Here is a 16,801-nt window from a genome sequence, read left to right as displayed (position 1 = left end):
GAACTCGCTATTATTGTCTTCACAACTGTAAGTGCAACCATTTGTTTTAATAAAAATCTACTGTTGGTAATGCACTATTGCGGTCCCCTCTGTTGTGTCCCCTATTATTGAGGTCAACCAGACTAAGGAGTTACAGCAGCCAATCAGAGTCTAGCCACCTTTGGCAGGATCTTCTTTCGTCAGGCTTTCTGACTGGGTCTGTTCCTCTTGGACACAAGCAACTACATCAGCCAGCCTAGAGTCCAGTAACCCCCGGCAGGACCACTCATCACTATTGAACCAGGCTTCTTGTTTGGCTTTTGTCCGGTAAGAGTCTAGGGAGCACGAGTGTGTCAGAGTGCCTTCTGTATTTCTGGGAACTTTTCTATCTGGCTGCATGACCTTTGGAGCGGTGGTATTCATATATGCCCTTAAAGTTTAACTTCTGGTAAGAGGCCAAGCTGGTGGTGGGACTTTGCACCTTCCAATCACAGTTCACCTTTCCCCAAGCTGGAAGTTTATGTCACCATTTTTTGCACTTTATTTATGGACTTATAACATGGACGTTTATTGCACATTGGTGTATCACTAGTCACCTTCTGGACATTTTTTGTTTTACATGAATTGCATACGTTTCCATTTTTTTGCATTATTATTGCATTTTTGGTTTATTTGTTTGCATCATTTTGTATGTTGCACATATGCACTAGGGCAGCGCACCTGATTTCTCATCCCAGACATCCCTCTACTCACCCCATGTACCCATCCCTCATCCTCGACAATGCTCTAATCACCCCATGTACCCATCCTCTCCCCTCCATGTACTCCTCTCCGACATCCCTCCACTCACTCACCCTATGTACTCATCCCTAACAGAATCCCACTACTCACCCTATGTACCCATCCCCTCACTGCAGGCCCCCCCCCCCTCTCACCCCATGTAACCATCCCAATAGTGTACAGAGCTGCAAAAAAGAACAGTTCAAAACTTCCAAAACAAAATCCTTGCTGTGTCTATCTACACATGCGGTTATCATGACTATCAGACTGTCTAGGCCTAATGCTTGTCAGCCTCCATATGCAGAGTTTTCCAGTTCTCACCAACCTTTACCTCAGCTGCTCCCCAGGCTGCGGAGCAATGATTCTGTCCCAGGTGGGCCTAAATGGCCTGGAAGGAAGAGGTGCCAGACCCGGGGAGGACAGAAGGTCAGAGGTCCAGAAGGGTATTTGAAAGAAATCTGGGAGATGTGTAAATCCTGGGCAAGACTTCACCAAACTCCCTGAGAGTCCCTCTACTACAATAGATATGAGAATGTTGGTGTTGGTTGTGGTGGAAATGGTAACCAGGCATACTTGACTGGCTCATCTTTGTTCTGTTTAACAGGTCAACGCACTCTCCATGAAACAAACAAGTAAGTTCTTTTTAGTCTTCTACCAATTATTGGGATCTTCTGACATTTCGTCTTCATTCGCAGGATTATTTGTTCTACAAATGTATCCGGATTTTCCTTCTTCTGTTCAGGGGTTTTGGGGGCAATGAAAGGATACATATTTATCAATGAACTTTTCATGTTGTTCTTATTGGCAGAGCTGACTAGATCTCCAGATATAACCCGTTAACAATTTTGTCTTAAGTGGAATACGTTGTGATTTTGTGCATTGCTTTATGTATTATTGGTAGAACAGTATATTTTTCTTTTTATTTAAGTAATATTTTACATTGACATTTTTATATTTTCATACCCAGCCAGAAGATGGAGCTCTAGTCTCTATTTCTTAACTCAACCCACCAGTAGTAGGGTTTACAAAAAAGTAGATGATTCTATAATCTGTGTATCTTCATATACAGTGTCTTAGATTAAGGGAACAGTAAAATGAGAATTCACATCAGAAGGCAGATGGATGTAGCAAAATCTCATCTAGTTTTGTAGAACCCCATAGACATTTGACTTAGTTCACTAAATTCTTCTTATAATCCTGTCCTTCTTCTTCTTATAATCCTGTCATTTCAGGGGAGAGCACATTCCAGAGCTATACTACGTATGATTTGTTTGGCACCGACGGCCAACTTGCGTACCAAGCCACGGAGCAGCGGGAGTGTTGTGGCCCTCGCATGGAGCTAAGGGTGAACAACGCCCAGGGATATAATGTCCTCAACCTTCTCGTGCCTTCAAACTATTGTAGCTGGGACACCAAGGTATAAAAGATTGATTAGTCGTACAATGGGGACCTTTTGAATGTCAGGAAGATTGAATAATTAGGTCAGGGATATCGCTCATTTAATCAAATCGATATGACGGTGCCTCCAATATGAAATTAATTATAATTACGCTGACCAATTAAATAACCCCTGAATTCATCCTTTGTGCAGATATTATTAAGCACAATAAAACTGTTTGAAAGTATGGGCTACAGGAAAAGATAATTAAAATACGATTTATTTTACAATGAAGTCACTAATGGCGCTTTTCCACTGCATGGAACCGAACGGTTCGGCTCGCTTTTGTGCTTTTCCACTGCTGGTACCGCGTGGTATGGTGTAGGAACGGTTCGGTACGGTACGGCGGCGCTTTTCCATTGCATGGAACCGAACGGTACGGCTCTCAAAAACAGTACCACCTCGATTGTGGTTCCAAGAGGTACCATACCCGGTACCATATCCCACAAACCTTTGCATGCAGTCACTACTAGCCACTGATTGGTCAGAGAATCCCACCCACCCCGTTGTTATCCCACCCACTTAACTTTAGTACTACTTTAGTGGAAAAGCAAACCATACCGTACCGTACCGAACCGTTCCAACACCGTACCATGCGGTACCAGCAGTGGAAAAGCAAATCGGGCCAAGTAGAGCCGAGCCGGTACTAGCAGTGGAAAAGTGCCATAACATTTACCAATAGTAGTAGGATTATTAGTGTGACGTAGACACGTAAATTTATATTCCACAAGTAAAAGACTTATATGGCTAAAGCCATATGCCTAACAAGGAGATAAATTGAATAGTTTGCTGTCCACTTATAATTTTCACAACCCAAGGTACAGAGTACTAATCTACCTAACCCAGCAGACAACTAGGTCCGCATTTATCAGACTGTTCTCTTTGCTTCCTCTGCAGTAGAATAAAGGCATCGGTGTCTATCTACAGGCTGTAATAATATGGCTTGGATTTGGACTACCTATTCCCTAGGAGATTGTGAGCAGAGAATATCAAAATCTAGCACACAAGTAAGGAAATGTATAGGTAAGTTATATTCAGGAGTAAGATGGAATATTCAATGATGATGATCAAATAAGTTGCCCAGGTACTGACATAAGAGAAACATCCTGGTAGGTCCTTCAAGGAGATTAATCAAGCGTCTCAGACCGAGCTGTACGAGAGCACATGGATGAGGATGATGAGGATTGTGATTCAACATGGAGCTGGAAATCAAGATGGCTAATGTGATCAAGATGAAGATTATTATTATATAGGATTTATATAGCGCCGACAGTTTAAGCAGCGCTTTACAACTAGGGTAGACCGTACAAATACAATACACTTTAATACAGGAGGAATCAGAGGGCCCTGCTCGTTAGAGCTTACAATCTAAGAGGGAGGGTCAAGAGATACAAGAGGTAATAACTGTGGGGGATGGGCTGATGGAGAAAAAAAAAGTACAGTAGTTAGGTGAATGCCAGATTTCTCTGAAGAGATGTGTTTTCAGGGATCGTCTGAAAGTAGACAAAGTAGGAGATAGTGGGACAGGTTGTGGTAGAGCATTCCAGAGGATGGGAGAAGCCTGGGAGAAGTCCTTGAGGCGAGCATAGGAAGAGGTTACAAGGGAGCTAGAGAGCAGGAGGTCCTGGGAGGAATGAAGAGAACGAGTTGGTTGGTATTTTGAGACCAGATTAGTGATGTAGCTGGGCGACAAGTTATGGTTGGCTTTGTAAGTTATGGTTAGTAACTTGAATTTATTTTGTTGGTTGAGTGGCAGCCAATGGAGGGATTGGCAAAGAGGGGTAGCAGACACAGAGCAGCCCAAGATGAAGCTCCGCAGAGAGGATGATGGTCAAGCTGAGATATGGAGATCCCTTTTCTCTTCTCAATCTGCCTCTTTTTCCCCAAGAATCCAAAAAACTAGGAATCATCCCAGAGGGTATAGTTTTTAAATATTTTCTCACCTCAGAGTGGGAAGTAATTTTTAACGCTTTAACTAATTGTTTGCACAGCCATTAGATTAAACTGTCCACCAGATGGCACTCTCAGACTAGAAATCTCTATATAAGATCTGGGAATAAAATTGGATTTATTTGATTAAATTTATAGAGGATAAAATGTTTTTTTCTCTCTCTATGTTCCTTTACTTAGAGCGTGAATAGCTGTATTCCTCCAGGGTGTTTGTGGCATTATTTATCTTATTTATCTTTAATCTTTGCTGTATTATCATCTTAATCATGGAACACTGGCTAAAGAGGTTTAACTTTATCCAGTGATCCATGTGAAGATATTAATGATCTTTCATTAGCAATATTTTGTACACATTTTGAACCATTTTCCATCTTACTTCTGAACACCTATGACACACTTCTTATAAGGATTACAGTAAACATAGATATGGTATTATTCTTATTGTAGAAAGTGACTAGGTGTCCCGGGAGCCGCACATCGTCAAGACCTGCTGTATGATAGTGAGTGGCATTTCACTGGGCATCTGGTCTGGAGCGTTCACTGGGAGAATGTCTGACTGATATTGGAAGGAAGCATCCAAGTATCCAGGGGTATTGTGAGTACACACCTGAGTGTAGGATCCTGGTGACTGTTGCTGCTACTCATCCCTTGTACGTCAATACTAGTGATTGCCTGGCCTAAGACATTTCTGTTTGTGTCTCAGTGCTGTTCATTTCTCTGGTCCTTGGCTTAAGGGACTATCCTATGAAGTAAGGCCATAATGGAGAGTGTCCTCTGATCATCGTTCAGCTGTCATGGAGTATCCCACAGCTCCTTAAGCCCTATCCAAGGTAAAAAAAGGCATCCCCTAGACTGCTCATTGAGCCAGGGGAGTGACTGTTGCTGCGTGCCTGGCTGCTGCTGCACTAAACTGAGAAAAGAACCTCAGGCAAATCAGTGGACCCTACGGGGGTGAGTGCTACCTAGGATTAACTATTTAGGTGATCCTCAACAGCTGGTGGGAAAAGACCTGTAACACTATTTAAGTGCCACCCCCGAAAGGAGTCACTTGAGTATATTTGATTCTGTACTTTGCCTCTCAGCCCCTCTGGCATACCTAGTGATCAATATTACTGCAAACACAATAGTAAATAGACACAGACGCTATTGAACCAGAAAGTATTTTTACTGAAAGACTTTCTTTTGACATGACGTAAAACAGTAATAATATAATAACGGGATAGCTAAATATATCCCAAGTAACTCAGTTGAGTCTTACTGGCTGAAAGGTTAAGGGCAAGGAAATTCAACACTGTAATCTGGCCAATTCCACGGGACTTTTTAAGGGGAATAACCCTGAAAGCAGATAACCGCACAAATGATTCAGTGTGATAATACTTCACAAAATAACCAACAACCCTACTTAATTGAGCTCTATGGGTCCAGGCAGGAGGGGGGGCAGTGGAATGACCAGGCTTGTGTCAGACCACTCCCTTCTATTTCTTGACACCACAGTCCCAATTAACTGCAGAGCACAATATGGAATTCAATTCAAGTGCTTTAACTCTTAGGTGTGTAAACCTGCTAACTTAATAACTAGAGTCCTGGGTGTAAGTATGGGCCCTGATGCAGGGCCGGTGCTACCACTAGGCAAACTAGGCGGCCGCCTAGGGCGCACTACCACCTAGGGCGCAGCCATGGCCAGTGAGACATTCCTCTCCTGTCACCTCCTCATCCCCGGTGGATTTCACCTCTAGACAGGGGTGCACTTTGTATATAAAGGGATGTGTGGGGTTAAAGGGGGGCAGTGTGTATATGAAGGGGGTGTAGGGTTAAAGAGGGGCAGTGTGTGCAGGAAGGGGGTGTAGCAGAGTGTAGTGTTAAACGGAGGCATTATGTACAAGTACGGTGGCAATATGTACAGTTATTTTTTATTTTAATGGGGGGGGGGGGGTGCTCAAGTAGCTGGTCTTGCCTAGGGTGCAAAATAGTCTAGCACCGGCCCTGCCCTTATGGCTCCAGTGGATTTAATTGATTGTGGGGGGATATGCTGTAGTCTCTCAGAAGAAAACAAGGCCTTGCCTCTTCAGCTAGCTGTTCCTTGGTACACATTAGGTGTCCTGTTTAGCAGGTTGAACAAGGTATGATTTAAAATGTCCTGGCAAACGGGGGGGGGGGGGGGGGATGCAAAATGCACTGTAAATCTCTGAAGCCAAATGAACACTGCTGCTTGACAGGGGATAAGTGGAACACAGTGTTCTACAGGTGTCGGCAAAGGGAAAGGCAACGTTGTTTGTATACAATGTCCCTTTGTTCTGAAAGATAGGCAGATGCAAGCTCACCGATCCTGTGACCAAGGCCCAAAGGAGAGATGCCCGTGATAGACTCTACAGAGATGCGCCTGAAGTTACACCTGGGGTCTCTCTGGGGAGATGTCCTTGACTGACCGTAGAGCTGTGGCAAAAGACAGTCCCTGGATGGCAGCGCCCTTCTCCTGCGTCTGGTCTTCTCCTCGCCTCCTTGTTTTTGCCCTGCTCCCAGAGGGAGCCTTGTGGTGGCTGTCTTCTTTCCTGTGTGGGCAATGGGTATTCCTGAGGGTGTGTAGTCTGCGCCCAGGAGATTACAATTGGACTATTGCTGCTGTGATGGGTACCCTTCCCCTGCCAATGTAGAATCAGGGGAGGGAGCAGGGAGGGAGGCTGCCTGTGCAAGCGCCACCCGCGTAATTAAGAGTGATAGGAGAGGGAGGGGGGAGCTTTCTCTTGCAACCGCTGGCAGGCTCTGTGGCCCTTGGAGACTGTCGGTGTCTATGTTTTGGTGGGAGGTGTGGGGCCACAGGTGGGCTGAGCAGCACCCGCTACACTATGATAGAATCCTTGTTCCTTTAGGACTGGTTAGCTAGAAGGCACACAGTTACAGGGGGTTTCTAGGACTGGTAAGAGACTGTATGGACTCTAGGACCGGAGAGTTAAAGACAAGACACCGGCCTGTAGGACTAATGTGATAGAAGATATGGTCCTCTAGGACTGGGGAGAACAATGTGCTCAATTGACTGATGAAATATAAAGCTGTAGGTTTAATACAAGGTTTGGTCCACTAAAGCTGGTTGGAAACAAGATGTGTACCTTCTGTAAGTAACGCCTGGGAATAAACTCAGATGTTATTACTGGATCGTCCAGGCACCGTTCTAGGTATTGAACAAAAAAGAAGGGAGGGGCAAGGGGACTTTTAAGGGGATACCGTCATCAGACCAATAATTCAAATAGTATATGTAAAAACCAATTTTTATTAGGAAACAGAATATTCAATAAATATTACTGTATTGAGAAACACAGATAATGTTACAAAAACAGATAACAAAAAACAGAACGTAGCATATATAAGCTAATGAAAACGTGCCATACACAAGGGGGCGGTAAAAACCGAAACCCCCAAAACAGACCTAAACACCAGAGATGGTAGGGCTGGTAGGTAATGTTTGGTGTAGTGGACGTAGATGCCCATATATTAGCCCAACATGTTTCGCGGGTGACTGCTTCTTCAGGGGCAGTAACGTAGATGTGAGGACATCACAATTGCTACTGCAAATAATGTTCTAGGTATGATGACCAAACTCGTTGGAACAACCTCTTGTAACAATGTATTTTTATAGTTGCAGGTCTCCTGTTCCTCCGGAGAGCTCCTCGGCTACATATACAAAGAGTGGACAAGTTTTTACATAAAATTCGACATCTTGGATCCAACGGGACTTGTTTGTCTTAAAGTGAAAGGCCCGGGATGGGGGGAAGGCTTTATGTCTGACCAGGATTTTAAGGTCAGTCTATCAACAAATGTGAAATACTTCATTCCTTAGAAATCATACTTGTAGAAAATGTCATTTATCAGATTGCCTATGTTGTTGAGTTGAAGCCAAGCTTCCTGCCCGCTGAAGACTTCTATTTGTTTGTTATCCATGAAGAGGAAGAGCAACATCTTCACAATTGATTACTGTTAATTCTACAGCATATGACATTGTATACAATTGTGCTCCACCAACCATGTGGTAACCGATTCTGCTCTACAAAATGACCTCCAGCAGGCCACTGGTGTGACTGTCTCTGACCAAACAATCTCAAACAGACTTCATGAGGATGGCCTGAGGGCCTGATGTCCTCTAGTGTGTCCTGTGCTCACTGCCCGGTACTGTGGAGCTCAATTGGCATTTGCCATTGAACACCAGAATTGGCAGGTCTGCCACTGGCACCCTGTGCTTTTCACAGATGAGAGCAGGTTGTGACAGACAGGAAAGGGTCTGGAGAAGTTGTGGAGAACATTATGCTGCCTGTAAAATCATTTAGCATGACCGGTTTGGTGGTGGGTCAGTGATTGGTCTGGGAAGGCAAATCCATGAAGGGACGCACAGACCTCTACTAGACAAATGGCACCCTAACTGCCATTAGGTATCGGGATGAAATCCTTGGACCCATTGTCAGACCCTACGCTGGTGCAGTGGGTCTTGGGTTCCCAGTGGGAGGCCCAGCCTCTGGTGGCAAGAGTATGCAGCCAGTTCCTAGAAGATGAAGCAATTAATACCATTGAATGACCCCCCACACTCGCCTGACCTAAATTCAATAGAACACCCCTGGGACATTAGGTTTCGGTCCTTCAGATGCCGCCAGGTTGCACCTCAGTCTGTTCAGGAGCTCAGTGATGCCCTGGTCCAGATCTGGCAGGAAATACCCCAGGACACGATCTGTCGTTGCATTAGGAGCATGCCCTAACATTGTCAGGCATGTGGGAGCCATACAAACTACTGAGGACCATTCTGAGTTGCTGCAATGATATTTCATTAAAATGCTGCCAGCTGCATCATTTTTTCACTTTGATTTGCGTGCTGTCTTTGAGTTCAGCCCTCTGTAGGGTGATAATTTTCATTTCCATCAAACAATGTGACATCCTTTCCTTCCTAACACATTACCCAGTCCATACCAGTATAGATCCTAACACATTACCCAGTCCATACCAGTATAGATCCTAACACATTACCCAGTTTATACCAGTATAGATCCTAACACAATACCCAGTCCACACCAGTATAGATCCTAACACATTACCCAGTCCATACCAGTATAGATCCTAACACATTACCCAGTCCATACCAGTATAGATCCTAACACATTACCCAGTCCTTACCAGTATAGATCCTAACCCATTACCCAACCCATACCAGTATAGATCCTAACACATTACCCAACCCATACCAGTATAGATCCTAACACATTACCCAGTCCATACCAGTATAGATCCTAACACATTACCCAGTCTATACCAGTATAGATCCTAACACATTACCCAGTCTATACCAGTATAGATCTTAACACATTACCCAGTCCATACCAGTATAGCTATCCAGCATGAGATTTTGTCCCATTGAGATCTAATGTGTTTTCAAAATGTTCCTTTAATGTTTGTTGAGCCGTGTAAGGAGGAACTGGTAAAATTTCTTCTGTTTCAACTAAAATAATGTACTATTACTTCTTCTATAAATGATGTTCTCTATGGAGACACTCCGGTGGTCATCATGATCCCTGTCTTCTCTCTATAGGTTCTATCTGCTGACCGAACCACACAAATCGGGGTCATCACACGTGTGTGGCGGGGGTTGAGTAAGGAGATGTTCAGCTCTAAAGACAAATATGCTGTCAATTTCCCAATGGACCTCCATGTCTCCATGAAAGCCATGCTGATGGCCTGCACCTTGTTCATTGTGAGTCTGATCCAGAGAACACTGCAATGTGTGTGAGGATGGAGAGAACACTGCAATGTGTGTGAGGATGGAGAGAACACTGCAATGTGTGTGAGGATGGAGAGAGAACACTGCAATGTGTGTGAGGATGGAGAGAGAACACTGCAATGTGTGTGAGGATGGAGAGAGAACACTGCAATGTGTGTGAGGATGGAGAGAGAACACTGCAATGTGTGTGAGGATGGAGAGAGAACACTGCAATGTGTGTGAGGATGGAGAGAGAACACTGCAATGTGTGTGAGGATGGAGAGAGAACACTGCAATGTGTGTGAGGATGGAGAGAGAACACTGCAATGTGTGTGAGGATGGAGAGAGAACACTGCAATGTGTGTGAGGATGGAGAGAGAACGCTGCAATGTGTGTGAGGATGGAGAGAGAACGCTGCAATGTGTGTGAGGATGGAGAGAGAACGCTGCAATGTGTGTGAGGATGGAGAGAGAACGCTGCAATGTGTGTGAGGATGGAGGGAGAGAACGCTGCAATGTGTGTGAGGATGGAGGGAGAGAACACTGCAATGTGTGTGAGGATGGAGGGAGAGAACACTGCAATGTGTGTGGGGATGGAGGGAACACTGCAATGTGTGTGAGGATGGAGGGAACGCTGCAATGTGTGTGAGGATGGAGGGAACACTGCAATGTGTGTGAGGATGGAGAGAACACTGCAATGTGTGTGAGGATGGAGGGAACACTGCAATGTGTGTGAGGATGGAGGGAACACTGCAATGTGTGTGAGGATGGAGGGAACACTGCAATGTGTGTGAGGATGGAGGGAACACTGCAATGTGTGTGAGGATGGAGGGAACACTGCAATGTGTGTGAGGATGGAGAGAACACTGCAATGTGTGTGAGGATGGAGGGAACACTGCAATGTGTGTGAGGATGGAGGGAACACTGCAATGTGTGTGAGGATGGAGGGAACACTGCAATGTGTGTGAGGATGGAGGGAACACTGCAATGTGTGTGAGGATGGAGAGAGAACACTGCAATGTCTATTTGTGTTTTGCCCTTGGATAACTTTTTTAGCTCATTTTAGAAGTCAGGGAACGGTCATTTGTTGTAACCAGAACTTTATTTTTCAGGACCTTCTGGAAGAAGAGCGCAGTCGCAGTGATGATTCCTGATCTGTGCACCAGAAAGGGGTTGGCTAACATCCTCACCAACATGGAGGGGGGTAGATGACCTCATGTATATATTGTAGAGATTAGCCAATCAGAGGACACCCCCTGATTATCGATGTGGATCCAACCCCTCTTTGCTGGTCCTGATTCCACAGCAGTTTTTGTTCAGTCCTCCAGGGGGCAGTGCTATCCCATGCCAGCCAATTGCACCCCAGATCTCTGCTTGTATCATTACAGCCGCCCCTCAGGGACTGAACGCAAGGGCAGCAAAGAACAAATCTACTGCCTTATCCCTTGTGAAGAGATATACGTGTTCTTTACATTCCATACATATAATGATCAGGCTGTATAAAGATTGGCTGCTTTACATTTTCAGATTAATAAATAAATATTGCAAGTATTTCAAAACTTCAAGATAAACTCGAATGATTTGGGGTTACTTTTATTATGTCAGTAAACTGTATGCAGTCTTTTCCAGACAAATAAACACATCAAATGTGACAAAGGGCTCTCACAGCACCATGCGTTGGCTTAATACTGAAACCTCCTATTGGGCCATCTGATGGGCGGAGTCGCTGCTGCGATGAGAAATCAGATCGTGTAAATAATGGGCTTCTTTCAGCACAGCTGAGAATGATGGAAGGCTTACAGGTGAAAAGGAGACTAGAGCGCCACCTGCTGAATTAAAATAAAACCAAAATATTAATCTACAACATTTCATATTCACCTGATGATAAAGAATTTGTATTTTTTTTTTTCAGTTTTGACAATATTTATTATAAAACAAAAACAAAAAAAAAAGAAAATGTGCAATTGCTGCTACACATAATGAAAAAATAAGCCTTGATTTTTTTTTTTTAAGCCCTAAACTGTAGAGTACAGTCTAGAATCTAGATTTTGGACCTCTGTCCTGCAATATCTGGTCCTGCAGAGATTTTTCTTTTTGGCATGTGTAGATGCAGAGTTTGGTGCAGGACCTCTGGACACAGTGGGGAATGGGAGGTCCTCTGTGTCAGAGATTAGAGCTGTTGTGTAGGGGATGATAAGAGCATCGGCAAAGGGTCTCCCGGGGAGTGACTTAAGCCCTGTACACACGCAACGATTATAGGCCGACCGATCGTCCGTCTTTTGTCCAGAGTTGTGTTTTGTTGGTTGGAATGTGCCTAGACTGCACACGAATTTTCTCGCCCAACAAAAATCTGCTTCTGAAGTGATGTCTTGTGTTGGTTTGCTTTCTTTGTGTTCTTTCTTCTCTGAGCATGCCCAGTCTTGCTCATCAGATTTTTCCCTGTCGAAATCTGTACTGACTGCAAGACAACCGGCCGTTGTGTTGACGGCCAACAAAAATTTTATAGTCTGCACACCAGATTTTCTTCGGCCGAAAAGTCGGAGTTGGTTGTCGGAAGCATCATACTAACAAGCCGAAAATCGGCAGATCGGACGTTGGCCAAAAATTCCCTGCCAATTTTCGACGCGTGTGTATGGGGCTTTAAAGACCTCCTTTGTCTTTTTCCTTTCTACATTACAGGGGTGGTAAAATACAGGAATCGATAACCCAGCAGTTCCCACTCCCCTCTCATACTCATCCACTATTCCATACAGGGCGGGCAATCTTTCTATTACTGCTTAAAGTGACCCTGTCACAAACCTGGACAATCTGACTGAGTGCTACTGAACCTGTTACTGAGTGTTATCGCACCTGTTACTGAGCGTTACCGAACCTATTACTGAGTGTCACCAAACTTGTTAATAAAGTATTACTGCACCTTTTACTGAGTGTTACTGAATCTGTTACTAAAAGTGTTACTACACCTGTCCCCGAGCATTACTGAACCTGTCACTGAACCGGTTACTGAGCGTTACTGAACCTGTTACCAAGTGTTACTGAATTTGTTACTGAATGTTAACGAACTTGTTGCCAAAGTGTTACTGCATCTGTCACGGAGTGTTACTGCACCTGTTATGGAGTGTTACCAAAGTGTTATTGAACCTGCTACTGATTATAACTGACCCTGCTACTGATTGTGTTACTGAATCTGTCACTAAAGTGTTACAGAACCTGTTAACTGAGCAGTACTGCACCTGTTGCTGAGTGTTATCGGACCTGTTGCTGAGTGTTATCGGACCTGTTGCTGAGTGTTATCGCACCTGTTGCTGAGTGTTATCGCACCTGTTGCTGAGTGTTATCGCACCTGTTGCTGAGTGTTATCGCACCTGTTGCTGAGTGTTATCGCACCTGTTGCTGAGTGTTACCGAACCTATTACTGAGTGTCACCAAACTTGTTAATAAAGTATTACTGCACCTTTTACTAAGTGTTACTAAACGTGTTGCTACACCTGTCCCCGAGCGTTACTGAACCGGTTACTGAGCGTTACTGAACCTGTTACCAAGTGTTACTGAACTTGTTACTAAGTGTTAACGAACTTGTTGCCAAAGTGTTACTGCACCTTTTACGGAGTGTTACCAAAGTGTTATTGAACCGGCTACTGATTGTTACTGAACCTGCTACTGATTGTGTTACTGAATCTGTCACTAAAGTGTTACTGAACCTGTTAACTGAGCAGTACTGAACCTGTTACTGAGTGTTATCGCACCTATTACTGAGTGTCACCAAACTTGTTAATAAAGTATTATTGCACCTTTTACTGAGTGTTACTGAATCTGTTACCAAAGGTGTTACTACACCTGTCCCGAGCGTTACTGAACCTGTCTTTGAACCGGTTACTGAGCGTTACTGAACCTGTTACCAAGTGTTACTGAACTTGTTACTGAATGTTAACGAACTTGTTGCCAAAGTGTTACTGAATCTGTCACGGAGTGTTACTGCACCTGTTACGCAGTGTTACCAAAGTGTTATTGAACCGGCTACTGATTATAACTGACCCTGCTACTGATTGTGTTACTGAATCTGCCACTAAAGTGTTACTGAACCTGTTACTACGCGTAACCTATTACTGAGTGTTACTGTACCTGTTACTGAGTGTTACTGCATCTGCTACTAAAGTGTTACTGAAGTATTACTGTAGTTAATACAGCACCTGTGTGAAGCAATACTACTAGTAATAATATCTGTGTTTTTCCATGGTTTGCAAAACACATCAGATCTCAATGGGGGGAAAAATATAATGCTAGATATCTATACTGGTATAGACTGGGTAATGTGTTAGGAAGGAAATGATGCCACATCATTTTGATGGAAATTAAAATTATCACCCTACAGAGGGCTGAATTCAAAGACACCCTGAAAATCAAAGTGAAAAAATAACGCAGCAGGCTAGTCCATTTGGCTGAAATATAATTTCAGCAACTCAAAATGGCAGTGTGTATGGCCCCCACGTGCTTGAATGCATGCCTGACAACATGATCCTAAGGAGACAATGGATGGTGTCCTGGGGTATTTCCTCCCAGATCTGTACCAGGGTATTGCTGAGCTCCTAAACAAACTGAGGAGCAAGCAGGCGGCATTAGATGGTCCAAAGGTGTTTTATTGGATTTAGGTCAGGCGAGCGTGGGGGCCATTCAATGGTATCACTTCCTTCATTCTTCACAAACTGGCTGCATACTCTTGCAACATAAGGCCGTGCACCAGGAGGAACCCAGGACCCACTGCACCAGCGTAGGGTTTGGCAGTGGGTCCAAGGATTTCATCTTGATTCCTAATGGCAGTCAGGGTGCCATTGTCTAGCCTGTAGGGTCTGTGCATTCCTCCATGGATATGCTTTCCCAGACAATCACTGACTCACCACCACTGGTCGTGCTGAACAATTTTACAGGCAGCATAATGTTCTCTGAGGCTTCCAGACCCTTTAACATCTGTTACATTCAGGGTGAACCTACTCTCATCTGTGAAAAGCACAGGGCGCCAGTGGTGGACCTGGCAATTCTGGTGTTCAGTGGCAAATGCCAATCGAGCTCCACAGTGCCAGGCAGTAAGCACAGGGCCCACTAGAGGACGTCGGGCCCTCAGGCCACCCTCAGTCTGTTTCTGATTGTTTGGTCAGAGACATTCACACCAGTGGCCTGCTGGAGGTCATTTTGTAGGGCTCTGGCAGTGCTCACCCTGTTCCTCCTTCCACAAAGGAGCAGATACCGGTCCTGCTGATGGGTTAAGGACCTTCTATGACCCTGTCCAGCTCTCCTAGAGTAACTGCCTGTCTCCTGGAATCTCCTCCATGCTCTTGAGACACAGCAAACCTTCTGGCAATGGCACGTATTGATGTGCCATCCTGGAGCAGTTGAACTGCCTGTGCATTCTCTATAGGTTCCAGGTATCGCCTCATGCTATCAGTAGTGACACTGACCCTAGCCAAATACAAAACTAGCGAAAAACAGTCAGAAAAGATGAGTATGGGAAATAAAATTCAGTGGCCTCTACCTGTAAAACCATTCCTGTTTTGGGGTTTGTCTCATTCTTGCCCATCAGGTGCACCTGTTGTTAATTTCATTAACACCAAAGAAGCTGAAACTGATTACCAAACCCCTCCGGTACTTAACAGACCAGATCAATATCCCAGGAGTTTAATTTTGATTTGACGCTATACTGTGATTAAAAAGTGTTCCTTGAATTTTTTTGAGCAGTGTACAATAGTAAACTGCCCTGGACTCTGAGTCTACTGCTTCCTCATGTTGGGCACCATACAGCTGACCCCGCTCACAACTCAGTCTCATGGTTGTGAAAACCTGACCTAGACTATTTCTTCCCTGGTACCTGTTGCAGGGAGTGGACACCATACTTATATAGCAGTCAGTTTGGGTTCTATCTTATCAGATCATAGTGTGCTCCATCCAACATTTTGATCATGACTTGATGATCTATGAATCTGGACAGCCTCAGATGATGTATACCGATGGGTGTTGGAGCCGAGGAAATGGTCATGTGTAATACATACCGATGAATTACCCCCTTATTATTTTATATATGTAGAACAAGGGTACTGGTGTTGGTATCAGATAACAATTGCCACCACTAATTCTGTATATGCATTGAATTGTACACAATAGGGTACCTTACCTCCTGGAATCTAGTGCACCCCCACACCTGTCAGAGTTATAGATGCAACAGGGATAGAGGGGTGCACACCAGTTACCCCTGAAAAGAGAGTTGGCACCAAACATGATACCTCCCCCATATGTTTGCAGAAAATTCCTTTAGGATTTGGGGAGTTGAAAGCCTGGTTGTTAGATTCTGGCAAACCGAATACGATTTTTGAAGACATTAAGGGCTTCAGAAAAACCAGTAACCATACATCGTATCTGTGTTTGTCCTGCACTCGTTCAGGTATCCCATGCACTTGAAGAAGATACTAAGGTTGTCTGGTGGTAGGACTGCACAGATACACTTTCTTTTTTTTTCATGAGTATGAGTACCGATACTTTCGGTCAAGTTCTCTCTGATACTGAGTACCGATACTTTAATTGCGATTTGCGTTCATACAAAATGAATGGGCGGAAATTGCACTGCAAAGAATTGCATGGGGTTTCCCCACCGCTCCTGAGTGAAGGTAAACTTGTCAGTGATTTTGAGCCTGAGTTCATACAGAAGCGGGGGAAATCTCCCTGCATGATGGGTTCCACCAGCTCCCATCCAACTGTAGACATCTGTGGCTCTGGCTCCTCCTGCTTCTCCCATGGCTTTGTTGCCCCCAGCCACCATTGGCTCTCTCCCCCCAGCTTCCAGCAGCTCTTGCTCACAAGCCTCCAGTGACTCTCTCCCCCCAAGCCTCCAGTGGCTCTCTCTTCCCAGCCTCCATTGGCTCTCTCCCCTCAGCTTCC

The 16,801-nt window shown here is 44.5% G+C and overlaps 1 protein-coding gene across 1 annotated transcript; it reads left to right on the top strand.

The window, feature by feature from the left end:
* Window positions 1-1,312: 1,312 nt before the first annotated feature.
* Window positions 1,313-11,448, top strand: LOC309552051 (phospholipid scramblase 3-like). Its single transcript, XM_082252808.1, has 5 exons — window positions 1,313-1,391; window positions 1,992-2,176; window positions 7,779-7,940; window positions 9,711-9,872; window positions 10,990-11,448. The coding sequence occupies exons 1-5, from the start codon at window positions 1,379-1,381 to the stop codon at window positions 11,029-11,031; spliced, it is 564 nt and encodes a 187-aa protein (XP_082108934.1). The 5' UTR covers window positions 1,313-1,378; the 3' UTR covers window positions 11,032-11,448.
* Window positions 11,449-16,801: the final 5,353 nt, after the last annotated feature.

The sequence above is a fragment of the Pelophylax lessonae genome (assembly GCF_965119305.1).
Source record: "Pelophylax lessonae genome assembly, chromosome: 4".
In the NCBI taxonomy this organism is placed as follows: Eukaryota; Metazoa; Chordata; class Amphibia; order Anura; family Ranidae; genus Pelophylax; species Pelophylax lessonae.
The sequence above is the reverse complement of the archived record's forward strand: the minus strand, read 5'-3'. Positions and strand labels throughout refer to the sequence as shown.